At 37.7% G+C, this 24,656-nt stretch overlaps 3 protein-coding genes across 3 annotated transcripts; all 3 read right to left on the bottom strand.

Annotated features, from left to right (window-relative positions):
• Positions 1 to 9,882: 9,882 nt before the first annotated feature.
• Positions 9,883 to 13,160, bottom strand: LOC101306657. Its single transcript, XM_004305059.1, has 6 exons — positions 12,965 to 13,160; positions 12,373 to 12,661; positions 11,835 to 12,006; positions 11,337 to 11,533; positions 11,087 to 11,236; positions 9,883 to 10,252 (listed from the first exon to the last, which is right to left on the bottom strand). The coding sequence occupies exons 1-6, from the start codon at positions 13,158 to 13,160 to the stop codon at positions 9,922 to 9,924; spliced, it is 1,335 nt and encodes a 444-aa protein (XP_004305107.1). The 3' UTR covers positions 9,883 to 9,921.
• Positions 13,161 to 15,192: 2,032 nt separating this feature from the next.
• Positions 15,193 to 17,462, bottom strand: LOC101306944. The gene is made up of 5 exons (XM_004305060.1): positions 17,092 to 17,462; positions 16,735 to 16,906; positions 15,979 to 16,175; positions 15,703 to 15,861; positions 15,193 to 15,538 (listed from the first exon to the last, which is right to left on the bottom strand). The coding sequence occupies exons 1-5, from the start codon at positions 17,460 to 17,462 to the stop codon at positions 15,193 to 15,195; spliced, it is 1,245 nt and encodes a 414-aa protein (XP_004305108.1).
• Positions 17,463 to 21,651: 4,189 nt separating this feature from the next.
• On the bottom strand, positions 21,652 to 22,796 carry LOC101304013 (abscisic acid receptor PYL4-like). Its single transcript, XM_004302569.1, has one exon. It carries the CDS (start codon positions 22,598 to 22,600, stop codon positions 21,944 to 21,946), a length of 657 nt encoding a protein of 218 aa, XP_004302617.1. The 5' UTR covers positions 22,601 to 22,796; the 3' UTR covers positions 21,652 to 21,943.
• Positions 22,797 to 24,656: the final 1,860 nt, after the last annotated feature.

Here is a 24,656-nt window from a genome sequence, read left to right on the forward strand (position 1 = left end):
GCTAACTGTGACTGTAATAAACATACAAGTAAAATCCTGACTGTAAGCATGCCTCTCCGCATATGATTTTTTAACTAGTGAATGTACAAACCAGCTTTAGTTTAAGCTCTTGGGATTGATTTAAGTGCGGAGGAAGGTATTGAATTGAAGCAGAATTAGAACATGTTATTTTCGACAGATAGAAGGAGTGATACTTGTAAGATCCACATTTATTTATTTTCTTTACATATCCTAGCTTGATTGTGCTGAGCTTTAGTAATAAGAAGCATTTCAGGCCAAAAAAGAGCAATGGAAAATAACACAAAACTCAAGGAACCTTGAGGTCTTTGTAATAATTTGGTCTCACATATTCATTCATCTTATACAGTCTCAGCAGAGTAGGCAATTATGAGGAGCCAACACTCTGTTCTCATAAGCCATAACTCATTGATCCTATTTTCTGATCTGTGAATCTACATGCACAATTGAATGCTTGATTCACACATCACATAATTGGTTTTTTGTCTTGGTCACTAATACTAAGCTAATTGGCTGTAAGCTGATGATATTAGAGCTCCTGATCTTCATTCTCTCTCATTCCTAATTAGGCAACAAGCCAACAACCTGCAATCATTGAATCCAAAATGGATAAAGCCTTTAATAATTAGAAACTAACCTCAGCATAATTACTTTGGCTTTAACATACCAAAGTAGCACAAGTACTTGGCCAAAGTTAAAGCAGCTGTAGTACTGATGAGAGCTATTTTAATGGAAAGACTAAGCGGAGTTGTGCTTACCCGAAAGAGGAAACAAAATAGACAAACTATCACAAAGTTGCAAAAAACCCTTTAGCTAAATATTTAGGTAGTTTTATCTGAGATGACGACCCTGACTTATCACCAGCTTGGGTTTGGGAAGTAGTCAACATCCTCCAGTCCAACTCAATTCCATGTGATCCTTCAGTAAGACTCGTCATTTCTCATGTTTGTACCACTACCTTTCAAAGTACCATGGAAATAAATAGAAGAAGAATGAAGCTGAAGATGGTGGTTTTTGGTTAAAAAGGGAAAGAGGGGTCCTGGCTTTTGGGACCTTTTGCAAATTACAAAACCCAGAAGGCTCTGGAGGAAAAAGGTGCAGCTTCAAATTGCTTCTTGATTTGAAAGAAGATGAACAAAGCTGACCCAATAAAACCAAATATAGTACACGCTTGTCAAACTCAGTCAGTTTCAAAACAGATTCTGGGATTTGATTGTTTGGACCAAATAGCAAATTAACTAGAGCATGTATGTAGTATGTACTACATGAACCTTACGGCACATATACAAAAGTAGAACTACTAACAGTAAGGGAATAATTAAGTAGCAAAGCTAACTTTTTTGGGGAAAATAGTTCAAGAACGGCAAGAGAGATCAAAGTAAGAAGAACCCAGGAAACCCAGGATGGATAGCGCTATATATGACTAAGCAAGTAATCCAAGCAAGGCATAAATGGCGCTATCCCTCCTGAGCTTTACAGATTCTTCCATACTAGCTTTTAACACCATGAAGAAGAAGAAGAAGCTGCTCTACTAGCTAAGGTAGGCTAGACTAGCCCTTTTACCCAGAAAATGCTATCAAGCTTAGCTTCTGAGCTCTCTGGAATATTATTATGGTAGGGAAGGTTGTGAGAGGGGCAGGCCGTATTTATAGAAGGGCAGCTGAGTAGTAGTAATAAACAAGGGTACGTGTAATGTAGGGATCATCTCTTCTTGAGCCATTAAAACTAGAATTAAATTCAGTTTACCCCCTTATGGTTTAGAGGTGACTTCATGTTAGTCCCTACACTTTTATTTTCATCAGTTTACCCCTTGAACTCTTCAATTTCTGTCTGCCGTACCCAAATTCTCATATTCCGTTTGAATTGACTTTTAATTATCAACAGTTAAGGTCCGATTTGGACATATAAGGTCTGATTTGCCTAAATTCTAGATAATGGCCTCACAGTTAAGGTTAAAATTATTAGCAGTTAACGTCCGATTTGGACAGAATATAGGACATTTGGTCACGCTTGAGGAAAATTCTAAAGTTTGAGGGGTAAACTGATGAAATTGAAAGTATAAGGATTAACATGAAGTTACTCTCAAACCTCATGGGGTAAACTGAATTTAATTCTTAAAACTAACTACTACTAATTTCACAAACCAAACCAGCGACCGGTGTTTTGTGTACAGCCTAGTGACCACCAAACAATTAGAAAATTGTGATCAGAAATTACAATTTCTTAATTGTTTGGTGTAGGTCTAAATTTTATCATTATAGGGAAAGTTCATTTTGATTTTGAGTATTAGCCTTGGTGTTCTTTTACTCATAAAAAACACACTAAATGGCTAAATGCGTAATCATATATAGACCAAGTGACCAACCCTATATAGTGCATGCTTCTTAGAATTTCTCATAATATCTTACTAGTTACATGTTTTTTTATTTGGAAAAAGAAGTGAAAAACGTTTTTTTCAATAGTTTGTGATTGAATTAGTCAATTTAAACGGTAATAATCACTTTTATACACATCGAGTATGTAATGCCGATTTAAGTTTGAGTGTGAAAAATTTGTTATGCGTTTAGACGATCGATCGATCAACTTTAGATATACATAATTATAATTATAGTTGTGAGTACATAATAAATCATTCAATCAAAAAGTATAAGATAAGATGTCCGAAAAATTGCTTCAAATATACTGCTACATATCCAAGTATATGATTTTTTCCATCCTGCTCAAGTTGGAGATGATGAGTTTCTTCACCTGAGCTCACCATGTTCGATCCTTTATGGCTCTGCATCAATATTTCTTCTAAACTCAGCAATCCAGTTCATCAGAAACCTGGACATCAATGTATGAGTTTCCAATCAGATATAACAATAAATAACCTCATATAATTAACCCGACACGAGTATTACTACAACGTTCTGAGGTAAACCACTTTCTTAGTTTCGTTTTCTCTTTCCGCACAAGTGAACCAGTTACTTTCCAGAGCAGTGAAAGGTTCATGTATAAATAAATGAAAAGCTTCCAACACAGCTTTTACAGTTTACAGTCTCTCTCTCTCTCTCTCTGACTGTGACTCATAGAGAGAGATGGGAGAGAGATGATGATGCAAGTAGTGCGTTGGAAATTGGATCGTCCTGACTTTCATTTTCTGCTACCCAAAGTCCCAGGCTCGACTGACTCCTCCTGCCTCCTACTTACTACATCCCCAGAGAGAACAGTCCACAACCACCACAGTTCCCAGACTCCATATTACTATCCCCGAGGCACATTCTTCCCCAATATGCCCCTCTCCACCTTCTCCTTTTACCCCCATCTAGGGAATTTAGGGCGTCCAGGAGAAACTGCAAGAAATAGAAACTTCTTCCCCTTTCCGGTATGTTGTTTCAGTCCATTTTCAGGCGATCTTAGAAGTTTACTTATGTTCAAGTTATTTGTATAATTCTCATACATACCGGATCATTAGAGTGTTCAAATTCTTCATATCTCCACACAATATTCGATAAGTTTAATTTCTTGATAGATATTCGATATATATTCATGATAGGTTGCATGGTTGGAGGGTGTTCTAGACATTGTCTGGTTTTTGGCCATGATGTTATTTTGGCTAAAGAACTTATGACTGGGACCTGGCTTACTGCAGCACCACGCACTCTTGGTTTTGGATCGCAGAATTCACTCACATGAGTCCATCGACATATGCCAAGGTCAAAAGTCCCCAGCATATATATTACTTTGACCACGATCTTCATCCCATTCCCCTCATTTGGCTTCTAGTCATTCTCAAATTTGATTCACCGATTCTTCCTGTAAGGGCAAGAATTAACGATTACGCTCTCATTTTCTTGCTCGCGTGGTCTTGCACATTTTCTTGCTATCCAAATATTAAAACCTAATTCGTGGAGAAGAAGAATGAATTTTCTTGCTAATTTGTTTTGTGTCATAGCATTCTTCCTTAGATGCATACTTTCTAAACAGATTCTCCAAATCATTATTAGATGCATACTTTTCTAATAGAGCTGATAATTGATTAGGCTTCGTTGAATGATTATAGTGCTACAGGAGTACAGGGTACATTCGAGGACTTTGGTTGCTTAAATCGGAAGGTATGGGAATTGACAACTTGCATGCACTTGGGGACACTAGATGGATACCATATCTACCCGATTTGACAACCTTCTTTTCGAAACGTCGGTGTTCCATGTTAGATTGAATTCGAACACATGAACTTGTCCTTTGTATACCTTTATTCTGGCTTCTTTCTCACCTTGTATCTTACCAGTTAGCAACTTCGTGTGGCATAATTGATCGTACCATATTTTAAAAGTGTTGTCATTTTTTTAAAGAGATGTCATTTATTAATAAAGCTCAGCAAACAGCTCAGCAATGATCTGTCCAGAGGGCCGTCAGAAAAAACTATTATGGAGAAAAACTATCTTAGTACGCTCCTCACACAAACATACTAAAACAACTAATCCAAGTATATTTACTTTTTACGAAAATAAAACCAAAAACAAGAAGATTAAAAACTCTAAAGCGTTATAAACTGTGACAACAGAATTCTTATCTTCTTGTCGATCTCTCAATCAAGCAGATGTGATAATAGAAGTGGAATTCACCACTTCAACTACTGCCTTCTCCATCTCCACTGCAGCAACTTCAGTCAGAGACTTCGTCTTTAGAGGTAGAGCTACCTCTTTGCCAACCACTTCCATTGCTTCTGTAGAATCAGTAGAAGGATTTACTTCCTCTATCATATCATCCTCCTCAAGAATCTTTAACAACCGCTTCCTATCCTTTAGAGTAGGGCGAAGTGGACCCTCCTTAGGCTTGTTTGTAGACCCTCTTGATTGCCCACCCTTTTTCTTTGGGGGTGTCACCAGAAGTCGACCCAACTCATTAGGAAAACTCAAGTTCAAGTCTTTAATTTCCAGACTCAGAACTGTGGACACCTCAAGCATCTTCTTCCCCGGTTGAATAAGAGGATGCTCTGTTGTCCTCTTTCTTCCCCGTTTGGCAGATTGTTGTTGCTCAACAAGTGGGGGAACAACAAAACTCCAACCTTACAAGCTTTGAGAACCCTAGCAGTCAACTCATCATTCACCATCAAGTGTTTCTCAGGCAGTTGTACCGGCATTAAGGCCTTCACTTTTGCAGCCAATTGCACAGCTTCCTCTTTATGTTTTTCAGCCCTTAGTGCAACATCACTGCTCAGAAAGCCGCCATTAAACAGCTTAGGCTTTGCTATAGTCAGTTCTTCCATCTCTGTAACCGGGAGTCTATGCAAAGCTTCATCAATAGATTGTCAGATCAACTGAAGAGATTTCTTGTTGAGCAGCAAATGCGGTTACCCTAAGATCGAGACCTATGTCTCAATGGAATGAAGAGGAGGGTTCACCACTGCAGAGATCTCGTCGTACGGCGCCGTCACCAGCATCGCATTCTGATAGAACCAAGGTCCGTCATGGAGAGCTTTGTTGTGATCTGCTTCCCGATCAAACTGGAACACGAATCGGTCTCCCTCGAAATGGATTTGCAGACCAGAGCGTTGCCTCCAGATGGATGGGATCGTTCCCATAAAGCCAGCGACGTTGGGACGTCGCTTGAGGAGGCGCCCAACCATGAAATAGTGGGAAACCTCGAGAGCCGCCTCTCCGACAGGCCCAAAGTTGACATGAGCAGCCTCAGACGGGGTTGAGAGTGATGCTAGGGAGAAAATTTGGTCAGACATGGCTGAGAAGGTATTGTCGAAGACGGCTAGAGTTGACGATAAAGAAACCCTAGCAGAGCAAGGGTTTTCGAGAGAGAAAAAAAAAAGGGCTCTATTTACGAATTGGCTATAACCTGCCTCTAATCATGATATTTTAAAAGTGTAGTCTCATTTCATCTATAATATGAAGAGATTCAAGTCGCGCGACGAATGTAACGTTGGCAAAACTTAAAACTAGATCTTTTAATTTGATTTGGTGGGTTTAGCTTCATCTTTCATGTTTTGTAATTAGGACAGAATGTAATCTTCCTAATTTCTGTTTTTTATGGATGTTGTCCAGAGATTTGATATAGGTTCATGAACAAAAATTAAAATTAGAACTTATTCTAGCTTTTCCGATTGGAGGAAATTGAAGTGTTAGATTAATTAGCATATGTTTAGCTCTCTCTCTTCCTAGCCTGTGTGATCTGATTCGATGTCATAGTAATCACGTGTCCCTCGATCTCACCTTATTTTATGTATAATCATTCTCCTCTAATCATCTGCTATTGTTTAAGTTACAAATATTCTTGTCTCGTTAAAAAGTTTGTGTTAAACAAATGCAGCTAGGCCATGAGATTGTCAGTAAAATGATGAGTTCTTCCATATCACCAAAGACTGCAGGGCCAGGCAGCGATCGATAGTGAGGACAGCGGTGGTGGTGGTCGCCGTCTCAGGACCATTGATCGGCGACTTTCGTGGAAACGTAGGGCCATAGGTCAGTATATATTTTCCGGGTCCATCTAAACTCTAAAGGTTGCAAGACTGCAATGGCGCGACGTGCAAGAACGAACTGCAATGAGTGTTTGAGATAAAGTCTTCGTTTTGAAATCTATTTAGGTAGGATTTCAAGTCATGGATTTTGATAGGATTTTCTTGCATATTCACAAAAGAATTCGTCTTCAAAAATAGACGGCTTGAAACGATTGCAAGTGTTATAAATTCAACATATAATGGTTTAATAGTATGAATGCTCATTCTTTTCAAGTCTTTGTAATGTAATTCTACAGCCAATCAGGGCATACAATAAACATGAAAAATGGGTGAAAAGGGTGAAAACTCGACGTACCATATTCGACTTTGCGATATCTTTTACAGTTTTACATGAACATGGAATATACTCTAATAATGAAAACCATGAAGGAATAAGGCAAGAATGTATATCCAATTAACTTAGTTTTCTCATTAACTTTGGAGTCTGTGTTATCGACTCATGTGCTCCTTAATTTGCAAACCTAAGCCACCTACCTTCACATGCAGATAGCTGCATGCACAGTTTCGCAGCTAACTGCTAACCCTGGCCTGCAAGCACGTAATATGCAAGACAATATTTTCCTTGATCCCGTAAAACTGTGATGATGATCATCTTCGAAACTGAAACGTCCAAAACCAAACTGGCTTAGCTCGGCCATGCAAGGGAGAAAAGTCAAGAGGTCAAAGCGGAGATTAGGTTGTGTATAAATGAAACCATGATAGCGTGGCCCCAGAAAGCCCAGGAATTGTGCTGTTGGCCATACTGGTGCCCAGTTAGGTTGAACAGGAGGAAAGAGGAGGAAGAGGAGGAGGAGGACTGCTGGAGGAGGAAGCAGAAGCATCTGCTGGTGGGTATTTTAAATTGGATCTTGTCGTCGCATGAGTAATGCACCCAACGCCAGAACCGGATCAGGCGCCCTATCTTGATGTCAAGCCAGGGTTTAATATCAATATAAATGATTGTGCAGGTCCCTGTGCTTTCTTGCAATCATGCACTCCAAATTGAACAGCACTACAATGCTGTGGATTCAGATAATATTTGTATATATTCTCCAACAGTATATACTTGATTGGAATTATCTTTTATTTCTCTACTCTACAACACATGATCTACAAAATAATTTGAGTTTTGGTTTTAGGTTCTTTTAACTCAATATGAGACTTTTGTTTACTATTTTTTTTTATTGATGAATGTTTGTTTGTATACTTTGAGTGTATTGTTAGTATGCATGTTTGGATTCTATCGTTTTGATTGTTATTTGATGCTTACTTGAGTCTGATATTGACACAAACATCAAACAATCAAGGCGATAGAATCCTAACATGCATACTAACCGTATACTCAAAGCATATACAAGCAAGCATTCATCAATGGAAAAGTAGTAAACAAAAGTCTCACACCTCGAATTAAAACTAAAAGTCAAATCATCTTGTAAATGTCTTAGGACTTCAAGCAGCCCCCAAGAACCTAATTAAACATGGTACACAGAAAATAACGCAGAGTAACGGGGAGGAGAGAGGAGACGAAGAGGATGATAGATCATAGATGATAGTGTAGACTTATATATATATATAGCTTCCTTCAACCAATCCTTCTTGATTTAGGTTTCTTTTGAATATTCTGGTTAATGCACATATGTAGGACCAATAATGGAAGAATGTCACCTCATATAATTTTTTATCATTAGCGCCGCATCGATATAACAAGTAGAAACATGAAATATAAACTCGTCCATGGACTTTCTGATGTGATTTGAATCTCAAAACACATATTTTCGTCAAGATTCAGATCAAATCACACCCAAATTGACCTTTCGGTACTAAATTGGCCATATTTTCTCTAGAAAAAATGTATAAAAAAAAATATTGAAAGTAGACACCCGTAGCTTTGCATTCATAGAAAACTCATAATCTTATTCATTTTGAGCTGTTCTCACAGTGCTATGTCAGAGTTAACTGATCTGCAAAGACAGATTTACGAATTTTGCCTTCTAATCTTCTTTTTCTTTTTCTTACTTGCTTCGAAATAAGCAAACTAAATAACTAAAATGTGCACTGAAATAACAAAAGAATTATAGAGGAATTTGATATAAATGATGTATAATTATGCTCCTATCAAACGCATGCTGGAAACTTGGAAATTAAGGTTCGACAAGAAAGAAGCTATGGCTGTGAGTACACCTTTGAGTACTCATTTCAAGTTAAGCAAGTTGTCATGTCCAAGTGTCTAACTACAGGAGAATAAAAGAGAAAGATGAATTCAATTCCTTATGAAACAACAGTGGTAGTCTTATGCATGCTATAGTGTGCACGCGACCAAATATAGCGCAGGCAGTTGCTGCTGTGAATTGGATTCTCAAATATTTGAGAGAGAGCTCAAAGCTGCATTTATGCTCAGGTGGATCAAGTATAGTCCTCAAAGTATTTACAAATGCAGATTTTGATGGAGATTTAGATTACACGAAGTCAACTTTTTGGTACCTATTTACATTTGCAAGGGGCGCTATGTCATAGCAATCGAAATTATAGAAATGTGGTGCCTTATCCACAACTGAAGTTGAGTATATTTGCTACAAATTTATGAAGTTAGTGAAGAGATTGTATGGTTGAAGAGGTTAATTGAAGAATAGGGCGAAGCAAAATTGTTTCAATTTGAGAAACATTCTGATTGTCAAAGTGCAATTTGTTTTAGAGAGAATTCAATTGACCGCTCACGCACTAAATATATTGATCTTCATTATCAACGGATACAAGATGCACTTGTGAAGATGATGTTTCAGTTGCGGAGGATTCACACCAATAAGAACTCTTCAGATATGTCAAGGAAGGTTCTCACTTCTCAAGCAAAAGCTAGAGTTTTGCATTAAGTTGCGGCGCCCATCATATGAAATTTTTGGGTCTCCCATAAAGATGTTAATGATGAATTTTCTTCGCCAGAGTTCGTATGCTCATAGGGAGAAGTTCTCAGCTGCATCACATGTGAATCTCCCAACTGTTTCCTTCACTGGATTGCAAGGAATGCAGATCAGTATGAAGCTCCCTTGCGAGTTTTCGTTCTATTTTTTGTAATGCATATTCTCATTACTTACAAACCTACATTGATCGGTTCGATCCTAGGCTTACCATCTTGAAATTGTTCGATTTAGGCAAAGTCCCATCCCATATTTTCATATACAAAAGTAACCAAAAGGCAGAGTCCCATCCCTATTTTCATATACAAAAGTAACCAAAAGGACGCTCCTAATAGAAAGAAACGACCAAGACCCCCACACTTACTATTTATGGATCCACTATAGCTGAACACCTCTATATTCCTAAGAATCGAATCATGTAACGAACCTAATGATTTTGATGAAACAAGGCAAACTGTTGCATGAAAGCATTAAGAAGGCCTTAACGACTGCATTTATTTACAAAAAATGGTATACCAACTCGTTCCAAACATCAGGTACACCAGGCAAGCACCAGTGTATGCAATCAGAGTAACTCGCTGGATTAGACAACTGCTCAGGCTTAAGTGCTTCCCAAAATTTCCGGTAAATGGAAGGATGACCATCTTTTCGGTACTCTGACAGTTGAGTAATGTTGAGAACTGAAACCTTTGAATTTAACTTACTGAGGACGTTGTCCACCATGTTCATAGTAGGCAGATCAGAGCCACTTCCCCAGTAGCCCTCCAAGTCAATGGGGGATTTCTCACTGTAACAATTGCCTTCATTTCCTGGCTTCCACTCTCGGCTCCTGCAGAAATTGCATATTGGATTGAGTTTTAAGACAGGTTCACAAAAGACACTGTAAAACTGTCAGAAAGTTGACCAAAAGCTGTAGGAAATTGCAGTTAATATACTCTTTACAACAAAACTAATACCCGTATGGCAATATGTTGTTATACAGGCAAGATTTGAATATGTGGCAGTTCAAGAATAATGTTTAAGCTATTAACACGCAAAATTGGTCCATAATTTGAGATTTAAATGTCATCGAGATCTTACAATTTCTATCTGAAACATTTGAAGGTTAGGTTCTGATACATGTCCCATGTATTAAGACAAAAGATTACATAAGTGGTGAACAAGGATCTGAAGCCAAAAATGGTCACACGAAAAGAGAAGCAGAAGGCAACTCACAGTTGCGAGAACTTTTTGACAAGCAAGCACTAATTCAAGTTGAAAAGCTCCAAAAGCACAGTTAACCATAATTCTAATGACAGCTTTAAGGGAGACTATGACTGTTACTCGAGTTTCAACATAAAGAAGTAGGATTAGTGTTTGTAGCAATCTACAATCTGAGGTATTCCCACAAATCTACATTTAACTGCGAGAATGTGTACATGTAAAGTACCTGTCACGGGTCCAATTCCCAGGGGAGCTCCATATCTTTACATATGGATTCAATTGGCAAAATTTCCTAAAACTAGCGAGGGTATACACTGACAAGGCCTAATAGACCACCTCATTTAAGTTTAGAGAAAGCCTATATTCCGTTCAGGCAAAAATAAACTAGATTGAAGCTTTCAGTATAAATAACAACTACTTTGGGGATTAAAACAATATTCTAAAAGGGATTTTTGCTAACCAGAGATGTGTAGGAGACATTGTGACGAAGAAGACCCGCTTCTTGAGGGGATCGACTTTAGAAGCCCATTCTGCCCAAGCCCCCATGGCCAATTCCATGGCTCCCATACCATCTAATTCTTCACAGACAGAATTCGCTTCAGTGCTCCATCTGTATAATTGGAAGTCTGATCAAGTAAGATACCATTCATTGTCTTTTTATATATTGCAGGTCTTTCTAAACGAAAAGTTGGATGCATTGCCATACTTACAAAAGCTTAACTGGGCCTTGTCTCCACCACAGGTAGGAATTGAAAATTAGTATGTCTGCATTCTCCCATATTGATGCATGTTTAAGTACTGAATCTGGACGGATTATTCGATCTTCTAATCTGTGGTTCACAGGGTCATCAGAATTAGATTCTACTAGAAGAGGCGCCCAAAGAAATTCCACAGTAGCATTATATTCCTGCAAAATGGCACAAACAAAGCATTGAAGAAGCTCTTCGAGATACTTGGGATATAATTCTGCTATACTGCAATATACTCAGTACTCACATATGAGGAAAGCACACACAAAACTTTAGTTGTGCTTATGACCTTTGATTTCTTACTAAACAATGCAGTACAGGAAAAAAATATATATATATACATTTCTCTCTTGGACATAAGCAGCCTAGTGAACTGCAGTTTCACTGACACCCCATTTCCTTGCAAATAGGCTTACTCTAGTTGCAGTCTACACCTTCTTAAATAGAAATTCTGATTACCTCTGCTCGGAAAATGGTAAGAGCGGCGTTTGGTGACATGGATCTCTTATCCTTTGGAATCACTGATTGCAACAAGCAGACCATTGATATCCATTGCCCTCTGTTTAATGAATCCCCTACAAACATCAACCTTTTACCCCTCAACTTCTCCCACATGTCAATCACATTCCATCTACAAAAGAAAAACATATTATCTATCAGTGAACCCAAATGCTAGATTATAAAGAAACTTGAAAGCCAATAATCACATGCCATTAGCGGCTTTACATTAATCTAAGACTTTGCACAATTGGCCATAAGTTCTATGCTTCTATAATATCAAAATGAATATCAGTTACCTACATTCATTTATCTATAAACCAATATCTCGGTTACCTACATTCATTTATCTATAAACCAATATTGAATCGAATACTTATTCAACAAGCAAACTCGAATTAGAGCCTCTAATTCCAAACTAGCAAACACATTCATGAGCCAAGCATTGTAAAACAAAGAAGCACATTACAAAAACTCAGAAGAAATAGCAAGTCATTACCTCTTCAAGTTGCAGTTATGGGGTTGCCATCTCCAATACTGATAATCCAAATCAGACCTTCCATGTTTATGGCAGGCCAACTGGTCTGACATGTAAGGGCATTCCGATTCATTGTACAGCGGATAGGAGGAATTATCATACACCCATTTGCCGGAGAACACATCACAACTCTCCAAACTCTCCCCCCGGCCACCGTGAAGCGGTTCTGGAGTCAGATTATCAGTCCAGGCTATTTTCCTCCCACTGTACTCTCTGGTGGAGTTGCATGTACTGAATCTGTCCAAAACCTCTAAATCCCACAAAAACCAACTTAAACCCTCTTCATCAAATCAAAGAAAGACCACTAATTTACCCACCCAGCAAAGAATTCATCAAGAATTAACATAAAGACTCAATCTTTACAGTAAAACAGGGCATATTTAGCTGCACCGAGTTTAACCAAAACCTCTCAGACCCATAAAGTGAAAAACCCTCTTAAACCCTCCTCATAAACTCAAAAAAGACCACTAATTCAACCATCCAGTAAACAGTTCATCAAGAATTAACACAAAAGAATCAAACTTTACAGCAAAGAAGGAAGCAATGGCTATACCTGTAACATGGTTTTGATGGGTGAGGCGATTCGGCTTTACATAAGTGACTGGAATGTGATGGCGAGGAGCATGATCTGGGTGGTCTTGAATTTGCAAAATGCTGCGTTCATTGTGGAGAATTGAGAAGACCAAGAACAGAGAGAAGAAAAAGACCAGTACAGGAAAATGGGGTTTCTTTCTGTTCCACAACTTCATTATGCTTCCTTTGGAAAATGAATTGAAAAGAAAAGAACAGAAAATCAGAGGGCTTTATATTCCTTATGGAATAACATCACATTAAAAATAAAAACTAAAACTAAGCAAAATGTAAGTGTTTGGGATTTTGTATAATGATTGTCCAAAAAATAATTGGGTGGGTGGGTAATGAAGCTTCTGTGCCAGAATATAGTGTATAATTGTCTGATTATTATGGAGCAGGTTTGGGCCGTGTGGTCATCATCAGTTGGATTTGTTATCTTTTTACTTCTTTTTGTGTATGGTAGTGGTACAGAATATTGATCCCTCAATCATCATCTTTTACCTAAATTGCTGTATTATAATTAGGGGATGAGATTCTGTATTGTTACAAGAAACCAAGGGTAATAAACAACTTCGAGGGGACGTTGATGACTGAGTGAAGTAAAGTAAGACTCAAGATTGACCAAACAAGGACCAACTTTGTTAGCTTCAAGAATTGTCGGTGCAGGGCTTCTTCATATATGGAGGATCTGTTATCGCCGGCACATAAACGCATACAGCTCGTCATAAATGGAAAATGAAATCTAGCTTGTTTGATAACCCATAAAATTTCATCTTAAGATGATACATAGAGGGGAGTGGGGCTTGTAAGATATTAAGATGAATGCTTTTCATCTGATGGTGTTTACAAAACATACCAAAAATTAAAAATATTCGGCTCGATTGAAATAAAAGAAATTCCACTTAAACTTCGATTCATTATTTTTTATTGAGATTGAAATCGAAATAGAACTAAATTCATTCAGTTTAGGGTTGGTTTGGTATCGACTACAACCTCTAGCCTACTTAGATTACATTTTCCAAGTGCCCTAATTAAGGTTGAATTGTTACACTTAAGCAAGCAAGAGAATAATTGCATGTGCTTAATTAACTGCTTAAGCAGTTGACCTGACTTGCGAAACTATACCGGCCTTTGCTAATTAAGTGTTCAACTCACTAACATATTACCAAAGCGACAAAGCATTTGGAGTCATCTCTTGTGCGCACACACAAACTCCTTGTAAATTCCAGCTGATCGAGCTTCAGAAGATTCCCAGCTCAGCTTAATCAATCATTGCCACAACAAAAATAATATATAGTCAAAAGGGTTGTTCTAACTTCTACCTACCTGCTTAACATATGAGATATTCTGATATCATTTTGTATATAATATGTGTTGGGTTGGAGGTCATGCAATGCATAATGGAAAAATGCCTAGCTATCTACTTCTACACGAACAATGTTTAGAATTTGATTCCATTTTAGACCAACCACAACGGAGGCGTTGTCTTAATTACATCAATAACCCAAAGTTTCTGTTTTATCTTCTGTTACTAAGGTGGTTGTTGAGTTAATAATAATATAGCTAAGCATAATAGAGGGAACCATGACAAAACACAAAAGGGTGACAGCAAAACAAAGAATCAAAGTTTATATTTTCTTTAGATGTATCTAATTAATTCATTTCAAGTCCGAGAAGAATTTTGTTAGCAAAAAGGGTTGTTCCATTAGAGACCAGCAGGTATAAGATCAAGAGAGGTAGTGTTGTTGTGGCTAGCATGCAAGTACAACCAACTCTAATTATAAATAGCTATCGTTGAGAATATATACATCTCACATTAGAAAAATGCAGCCTTACTTTTGGGTTTACAAGTGTTTGAGCAAAATTCATCGTTATAATTAGCTGGTGCTTCAAGATTTATACACAAATATCATGAGTACTCATTCTGAATTATCTTTATTTATAAGCAAACTTACCAATTTTTCATCTCTGATCCTGATCTAATTTACACCTCTACCTCCTAAAAATGTCTTGCGATTCAAATTTCTATAGCAGCCGTACGTAACATATGAATTTCTGTGTACAGCTTGTTTTACTCGTGCAAGAAGAAAACTAAACCGTTCATTATATTCGTTGATAGTTTGGTTAATCTTACTAGTTCCGACAAGATACAGGCAAAGCTTCTTTTAGTTTTGGAAATTTTCCAAATGGAAGTTGTCATCCTACATGTCATTGGAAAATGTAAGCATAGAGGAGCTCATTCCAAACGTCTGGCACTCCAGGGAGGCACCAATGTATACAATCTGCAAAACTGCTAGGGTTTGCTAATTGCTCTTCTGTTAGAACATCCCACTGCTTCCTATAAATTGATGGATGACCTTCTTTTCTATACTGTGAGAGTTGTGTGATATTGAGCATTTGCACATCCAAACCTCTTGTTTTCAGCTCCCCAAGTACATTCTCGACTACACGCATAATTTTCAGATCCGAACTATTTCCCCAGTAGCCCTCCACCTTAATCTGCTCAGTTTCTCCATAGCAATTCTCGCCATTAGTTTCACCCCATTCTTCAGCACTGTTTACGTGTTAAGAGTTGTGATTTTTCAGCGTCAGATACATGATCAGTCTATGAAATATAATGACTTCTAGCTACCAAAGTAGCGACTATGATCACGATACGGTAACATATATAACGTATCAAACTGACTAGTTCAGCGTATGAAACAAGATAGTACGTACCTTTGGTGAGTAGGTGACATGCTTACGAAGAACAATTTGGTCTTGTTTGGATTAACATGGACCTCCAACCAATCCGACCAAGTCTTTAGAGCCATCTCATACACTCTAGGCATCTTAACGTCTTTGTAAATTCCATTAGAGCTTTCAAACGATCCCCACCTTTAATATTATTCATTGCAAACAACAACAACAATTGTAAGTTTTGAAAGAGAGGTGGATCAAATGGTTTGTTGTTCTTTAACCTCTACGGCTCTACATAATGCAAAGTGTACTTACAAGACACTCATCATGGACCTTCTCCACCAAAGATAAGAATTGAAAACAAGAAAGTCTGCATCACTCCAATGCCTGGCATGATTTTCAATTGCCTGAACCCTAACAATCCGTTCCGGTATCCGGTGATTCACTGGGTGATCTGAGTTTGATTCCACTAGCAATGGAGCCCAGTAGAACTCAATTGTGGCATTGTATTCCTTAATCACCAATAATTAATCAGTAAGCAATAGCTGTTGTTGTGATCAGAATCAAATTAATTAGTCTCCTGATGGCCAAAATTCCTATATGATTGTGATTGAAGTTATATTATAACTAACAGAGTAACAGCATACCTTAACAACGTCAAAAAAATCATATGACTAGCTATTCTATTTTTAAGCTGGAAAGAGTAGGTTATGCAAATGTTCCCTAGGCAGAAAATATAACAAATGATCGATGTGATATATTACTGATAAGCTCAACTTGTCTTTAGAATTATGATCGTGATTGATAATCTAACGATACCATTTTAAACTTTCCAACATTTTGTTAGAGAAAATGTTCCCTCATAAACATGCATGGAATTTTCTTGACAACATCAGTCAGTAGACAACATTTCAAGTATAGCAAAATGATCCGGCTTGGGTATATTTTGGTGAGTTAGAATTATGCAACATACTCAAACAAACCCAATTAGGTTTTGCTATCTATATATATATATATATATATATATGCACATTAAGACCACTAAATAGAATAGGAGAAAAAGAAATTTACAGTTGCTTTGAAGGTGGTCAAGGAGCCATTGGTGTGCATGGACTTGTGCTCTGCAGGAACAGCTGACTCGATCAGGCAAACCATGGAAACCCATTGATTTCGATTCAAGGAATCCCCAACATACACAAGCCTCTTGTTCCTCAGCCTCTCAAGCAACGCTGTGGCATTGAACCTAAGCTTATATGTTTTAACACGAAAACAAACAATCCCACAAAGCTCAAAAACTGCCATTTAAAAGAACACCCTCATTATCATGCTCCCATAAAACATGAGCAAAACCCTAAACAGGGACTAAAAATGCATTAACCCAAACAAAAACAAAAACAAAATGAGAGATTTAGGGATAGGGGGAGAGACCTAGGGAGGTCACATTGATGGGGTTGCCATCTCCAATTCTGGAAGCTCAAGTCTTTTCTCCCAAACTTCTCACAAGCCAATTGGTCAGACATATAAGTACACTGTAATCCCTTGTATAGAGGATAAGACTGGTTATCAAATACCCATTTCCCTGAAAACATATTGCAGCTATCTCCAGAAGTTCCCACTACGGTAGAACTAGTACTATCCTCTAAGAATTGTACAGCATATTCTTGGGTAAGATAAACAGTGCCAACGAGAAGAGTTGCCACAAGAAATGCAATGAGGGAATGCAAGCTGCTTCTGATTGATCCCCAAGGTTTTGGATTAGGAACTATTTGATGCGTGTGCTTAGGTATTTGATGATTCATTTTGGATATTTGGCACTTGTATTTGGCGCCTTGGCGGTTGTTAATTTGTGCTCTATGTTTCAGTTTTTCTCCCTTTTAATTGATGTGATCTGAAGTCTGAAGAGGTGTGAAGAGGTGGGTGAGAAACATTTTTCATGATGTGTGTTCCAAAATTAGGTATATTGGGTTTGCAGTTCGTGGTAGTTTGCTGAAAGCAATATATGGCCATGGTAGTTTGAAATCCTTTGCCTAGTTTGAATTGTATTTGCAGCAAGGTGTCTAGACTAAGCAACGATATATACTTCTACAAAAGTGTTGGTGTGACCGTTAACTAACATATGTCCATTACTCCATTTATCAGCAATATAATGTCGATGTTAGCGGTTAAATAATTTCTATCTGTATTTAATACTTTCAGAGTTTCAGATTCATCAGTTGCTAGCTTTAAAATTATATGGCTTGCATGTCAAAATCTAGTATCGACCATTTGCTAATTTTAAGAACTTGCATGCTAAAATTTCGAAAGAAATCAATTCGATGATATGATTCCCAGTAATCAAATCGCTCAGAATGTTTGCTGCTCATTCGAGTGACTGTAAAAATGTACGGTGACTTTGAAGAATCAAAAGGGTAGTTTAATTTGAGATCTTTGAGAGAGTTATAATATTATGTTTATGAGAGTTTAGGATATGATAAAATATTTAGGAGAGTTTAGAATATAAAACAATGTTGATTACAATGTCAATTTTTGCAGAGCATGCTTAGCGTAAATCCGATGAATCTAGCTACCTAAACCTCATAAATTTATGGCATTATCATCCTTAAAACTTCTAAGATAGAGATGTCGACTGAAAGTTTGTTTTCGCAACACTCACAAGCATGTAAGGTCAAAACATGTCAAGCTGCCAGAATATATATAACAAGTGATTGTCTTAGATAATTTGATTGGTTGGTTGGCATCTCCACATCCCAAATGAATTCGTTGTCGTAAAGGAAACTCGACAAGTACCTTTAGGCCTCATGCGTTCATCCTCACTAATCTCCGTCATATGACCATCACTTTCACTATTATATGTCATGTCTGAATCGAGTAAATCTAACATGAGGGGAAGTAGAAATGGACTTCTTTTGTTTTGTTTACAAAACTGATCTTGTGACGAAATTTTGGTATTAGGGTTTATACTTAACTGAATCGAGTGATTAAATTGATTTCGTGAACTAAAGCTGTAGAGGGGCGTTCATTAGCTACTAGTTTTGATTTCATTACTTTTAAATATGTTTTGAGGAAGTTAATTTTGTTGCTAATGCTATAACTAACTTTGAATATTTTTGTAATTTATTTTTGTATTGAAATGATAAAGTTACTTATGAAGCTTTAAAAGAGTTTTTTTATTTGATATTATAAACGTCGGTGGCCTTAAATAGTTAGTTAACCCCGTACAAAATTTGAAATATGGAGGGGCAGCAAACATGATGGACATGCATCAAAGGCATGGGACCAAGCCAAAACAACCTTACCCAGCTAAAAGCCTAAAACACATCGAAAACAAAACAAAAGTACTTCCTTTTAGTATTTAAAACTAAAGTTTAGTCCAAAGGTTAGGGATCAATCAATTAAGCATTAGGGTCTTTAATTGGACAAGATATATCGAATAACTTTGACAACCCTATATATTATAAAACCTTGATCGAGGTACTGTACATTAAATCAATGATGTATCCTCAAACAATACACCTAACTATATCAACTGTTTCAGTCACCATGCAACTATATGTGATGATTGTCATCTAATCATTACTTCAACCCTAGCTAGCAAGCGATCTAAGTCCAATAGTTAGAGCTTGGAAGAAACAAACTAGCTAGCTAGGGCAAATGAGCAATGCATTGATGCATAAACAGCGCGCGGTAGCTACTAGGTGCCCTCAAGGCCACCCCATCTCATTGAAAGCCTGACATATACGCATGGGCGCACGTTGATTGCTTCACCGATCAATCTTATCAAGCTCGTAATAGCAATTTGCCCAGTTTAGCCAAGCTAGCTCTCACCAGTCAGGGATAGCTATAAAGGTGTATTGGTCAAATCCATGTAAACCAGACCCTTTCGCATCGATCTCACCCATGCATTGTTGCAGTCAGCAGAGTTGATGAAGAGAGAAAGATATGGAGGAGGAGGAATGGGTCATGCGTGAGGAAGATGATAATGATTATAAAGTTGGAGCAGACAAGACTTAGCTAACACAAGCAGCAGTACGTGATCGATTATATTATAGGCCTTCTTCTTCTTCCTGCTTCCTCAACTTGCTTCGCAACTTGCAGCAGCAAACTAATAGCAACAACAACTTAACGATTCTGGTCCTTCAAGACCCCATATTCAAAATTTGAAACCTCTCCATCGGGGGCATCTAGAAACTAGACAACAACAACGAGCAAGTTGCAGCCTAGATCAATTTTCTTTTCTTTCTTTTTTGCTAAGAAATGTCTCTTTTCGATCTCTCCCTGTTTTTTTCTCAACAGCTAGCCAGCTACTTGATGGATGGATGTTATGGAAAAAAAAAATAACAATAACGTAGGCTTAGCTAGTTGCCATTAGCTGTCCTCTGCTGTCCGATATTGATTCCCCTCACGTTTTCATACTTCAATTCTTGAGATTCAAAATATTAAAATCGAATTGAAGTATTTTCTTGTGATCGAGTGACGGTCGTCACTACGCTTTTCTTCTCCTCGTAGATTTGCATCATGGTTAAAGTTCGTAAGGCTATTTTGAGTTTGGTTGTGGTTTTTTTGTAATTAGTTTTGTTTCTTTCGATCCGTTTCGGGTATTTGGTTGTAAAAAACAAAAGATTTGAAATCTAAAGAGCTTCATATATATAGTTCCAAAATTCTAAACTTGAGAGTTACGCTGTATTCTGAAACTGAAATTTGAAAGCAAAGAAGGGAAGATAGAATTTCAGCAAATGCGAACCTACATACAACAAGTCATTTTCGTTCTTTGTTTTTGTTCATTTGCTAGTTTGTTCATTTTCTTCCTATGATGTCATTACCTACTCGGTAATATTAACAATTGGGGAAAATAAACAATGTACAACCAGATAAATCTCTCTCTAATAATGACGCTGGCTTTTCACTTTTTCTACATAAACAACATAATTTACTTGAGCACTGGGTAAGCAAAATGTTTAATTGAGAAGTTACTGTGTGCTGCCTTAATTAACTAATTAGCTGTATTTGCCTGACTCCAACAAGCTCCCCCTTTCAAGATTGGATTGGAATTGGCCGGATAGGACAAACAGACAATTAGCTAATTAAGCTAACATGCATGTGATAATACAGTGTACACTATACAACCATTAGCTCTTAATTATTCCTCTAATTTCTATATTAAACATAACCACGCGTTTTTTTTTGCCGCTTTACAGGGAAATCCGTCCATCCACAAGTTCAATACATACTAACTGTGTCTAATTAGTTAAGTTAAATGGCTTTTAAGAAACCGTGTGATCTTGATAAAAAAAAAAAAAAAAAGTGTAATTAATCCGTCCACATTTCCTAATTAGCTGTATCTTCGATATCAGATTCACAGATTGCTAGCAAGACAGTATTTTTTACCAAGTGCCTAAACCCTAAACTAACCCACCATAGCGTTTTTTCAGAAACGCAAAACACACACAAGTTCAAAGCTGATCCATTCATACTAATGCAACTTATGTATACTTCTATCTATGTCACCAATTGCATAGGATCGTGTGTATTATCTGAGGTAAAACGAAGGTTTAGTATCTAAGATGTGCGTTAATCCACATTATCTACCTGATTAGATGCGTTAATCAACTTGCTCAAGTTGGAACTAATTACTTTATTCTATCATCAAACACCAGAGCTTTCGCTTACTCTCATACAATTAGTAATGTCTGAACCTGACCCTCCATGCAGTCATGGTGTTGATGATAGATCAGCCTCGAATCCCTCGATAGTACTACTTCACGTCTAGCTACCATCACTATTTAAAGCAAATAACCCAATACCTTTTGCTAGCTTCGATTCTGCTGTGTACGTATGTTACGTGTTCGATCATCAGAATCTAATAAAACAAATCCTAAATATCGGATTCCTCTATATCCTTGGCGTTTTTTGCATGCCATTACTACCACCCAGAAAACCATTCAGAAAAATCGACAGAAATTAAGACAAGGAAGATGGAATAAAAAATAATAAGGCACTACTAGATATATATTACATCATAAAACTTGCAGCTGTGACTGTTTCATCGGATACAAAACGACGCCGTACCCTCCAACGGCAAACACAGACCGGACTCGGACTCGGAGTCAGACAACTCTCGCAGACATTGATGTTCGACGACGAAACCTAATAGACTACATAAAACCCAGAACACCACCACAAGCTAATTACTCTTGCTACCTAATTTAAGATGTTATCTTACTAATAACCATCACCATAATAATACTCCGATCATAATAATTAAAAATAAATAAACATATTATTACTTGGGGCACGCCGAAGACGACTTGTTGTTACGTCTCGCTAGATTCTCTGCGATCTGAGCCAGCGACTGCAGGTTGCACCGGACGATGGTGTCCACGAAGTTACACGTGTCTTCCTTAGTGTTCCCCGGCGGCACGTCCACCACGTAAGACTCCACAACCACCGTGCCTCCGTTACCCGAAGGTGACGGGTGAAGCGTCGTCACGGACTTGTAGTTTGACAGCCTGTGGTCGCCGCCGACCATGCTGAAGCTGATGACATGGCTCTCGTCGTCCAGCACGTCCAGCCTCTCAGTGCTGTTGTTGGCTGGAAGCCCCGAGATGACCTGAACCTCGCGGAGGGTACCAACGTCGCCGTCGCCGACGATAACGTGGCAGCTTTTCACGAAGTGCTTGTAGGCTTGGGGATTATCGAAGCGGCGGACGACGGACCAGACTGTGGAGACGGGAGCAGCGATCTCCTGCGTCACGGCGGAGCAGCACTTGTTAGGGCCGACTCCATGCGTGTGGTAACGCGCCACCGCTTCTGGGATCGGGGCGCGCTGCTGCTGCTGCTTCTTGATCATCATGTTGTTCTTCTGGTTGTTAGACGAGGTGTTGGGGGCGGTGTTGAGGCGGTGACACAATACAGAAGACTTGGGTGGGTTGGGAGGCATTAGAGGATGATCTCTGAGCTTAGTTTCTTGAAGCTAGCAGAGCTTTGGGGATTGTTTGAAGAAGAGAGAAGATGGGGTGGTTGTATATTTCAAAGGGGAGGAAATGTGAATATTAAATCTTGGGAGAGTTCATGTGGGATGATAAAATAGAAGGCAAGTTGGTCCTTGATCAGCAAAAAAGGAGGAAAAAACAAGCAGCAAGTTGGTGGTGATGAAGTTATCATAATAACCCTTCTGCCCTAGTTTTAAATATTGGGGTTTGCTTTTTAACAAGTTGACCCTCTTGATAAGAAAAGCATTTAATTAAATTATCATTTCGATCATTTTTTGTTTTTGTTTTTGAATTATATATCGTTCTCAACTTAGAATATTGATCAGATTGAAATATTGAATGGGATTGTTGCGGTAATTAAGCACTTAATTTACTCTAGATGGAGTGTGAAGAAGTACAATCTTTGATTTAGAGATTATTTATTCTTTATTGAGCATTCTAAACTTGTTATAATATAATTGTATGGAACTGATTAATGAATCTACCTAAAATTACGTAGTTGAATTACACATTTTACAAAAATTTATATTCTCGTCATTAGTTTAACTGTTTCTTATGTTTTTGTCAATAGATACATGTATGAGTTAACTCATTGCAATGTCAATGTAAAATCACCAAAATAACTCAAATCTATTGTAATTATTTTATAAAACACTAACTTGACCACATGATGTACGATAGGTTCCACTCTAGAGATTCCTAACCTCATATGTTTTGTTGAGCAATTAGACGTGTGAGGAACCAAGATTTGCACCTAGCAATTTACAAATTTCACGCTGATGAAATGTACTTGTCTCTGTTTCTATATGAAATGCCGAGTCCATTGCATGTTCAGCGGTCGATCGAACCACAAGTTACTTCATTACGATTCGTATCAATTTCATAAAACTAAGCACGTGGTCCAAACCTTACTTTTAGTTCATTAGTAGCCGGTGACACTTACTTTGGGTAGGAACCGTGCAAGCTCAACATTTTGCAACGACAAACCCTAAAAACGCATAAAACACTTAAATTTGTAAACAGTCTGATTATTGAATATACTCGTAATTTTATGTCGTTTATATATACAATTGTTTAACTATTTTGATCAGCGCATATCATGTATGTAATGTCTTATTGTTATGCTAATCAAAAATCAACAATATGAGTATATATATGACTCTAATCAATCCGATATAGTTTAGTAAACAATAACTTAACCATATGATCGATACCGGTTAATTATTAATTATTAGATAGGTACCACTAGTGTTTCTTACCTCGTACGTTTTTGTAGGCCAATGGAACGCATGAGGACCCAAGATTTGCACCTTAGCATTCTTCATATTTCACACGGTTGAAATGTACATCGTCGTCTTGGTCTCGGTCTCTATATCGACATGATGCCGGGTCCATCGTCCATTTCCCATCGGCAGGACCACGAGTTGTTGGCTAAATGCAATTTGTATCAATTGTATAAAACTAATTGGTCCCAACTCCCAATCTCCAAACATGATTTTAATCACTAAGCCCGGTGGTCCTTAATTTGGATAGGAACTTGCTAACCCTGATTTTCGAAAGGAAGTGAAGTTTGGACACCGTCGATTACAATCCACATAATGCTGACTCATTTTTAACTAGGTAATCGTCAAAACTATTCATTACATGCATAATTTGAAGAGAAATAATCATGAATATTTGTTTTCATTTCCGTATTAGAAAGTGGATCAGATCACTCGGATGCGTAAATTATAATTAAGGGTGTGTAAATTTCATTCTCTATTTTAAATTTTAAAGTGCGTAAATACTCAAACGTTGTGATATAGAGATAATCAACGTTCTTGGTAAAAGATTTGAATGTTGAACAAAAAATACATGAGGGGGTTCCTGGTCATCGTAACAGGTTGGTAAAAGTTGTATAAGACTGCTTCCAAAAACCCTAAATATAAGGCAATTTCCAACTGCCAAATGGATGATCAAGTTGGGGAAGGGCGTAAGCTATCGGGGATAGGATAAGCATATACA

The sequence above is a fragment of the Fragaria vesca genome, linkage group LG6, assembly GCF_000184155.1.
Source record: "Fragaria vesca subsp. vesca linkage group LG6, FraVesHawaii_1.0, whole genome shotgun sequence".
Taxonomy (NCBI): Eukaryota; Viridiplantae; Streptophyta; class Magnoliopsida; order Rosales; family Rosaceae; genus Fragaria; species Fragaria vesca.

Bases quoted from the DNA above. Each gene is read 5' to 3' on its own strand.
- LOC101306657 (XM_004305059.1), bottom strand. From the start codon at position 13,160: ATGAAGTTGTGGAACAGAAAGAAACCCCATTTTCCTGTACTGGTCTTT. The intron at 12,662-12,964 runs GTATAGCCATTG...TGTGGGATTTAG, and splicing joins CCATCAAAACCATGTTACAG to AGGTTTTGGACAGATTCAGT. The intron at 11,534-11,834 runs GTAATCAGAATT...GCCATTTTGCAG, and splicing joins TTACCATTTTCCGAGCAGAG to GAATATAATGCTACTGTGGA.
- LOC101306944 (XM_004305060.1), bottom strand. From the start codon at position 17,462: ATGAATCATCAAATACCTAAGCACACGCATCAAATAGTTCCTAATCCA. The intron at 16,176-16,734 runs GTAAATTTCTTT...TTGGTGATTAAG, and splicing joins TGACCACCTTCAAAGCAACT to GAATACAATGCCACAATTGA. The intron at 15,539-15,702 runs GTACGTACTATC...ACACGTAAACAG, and splicing joins ATGTCACCTACTCACCAAAG to TGCTGAAGAATGGGGTGAAA.
- LOC101304013 (XM_004302569.1), bottom strand. From the start codon at position 22,600: ATGCCTCCCAACCCACCCAAGTCTTCTGTATTGTGTCACCGCCTCAAC.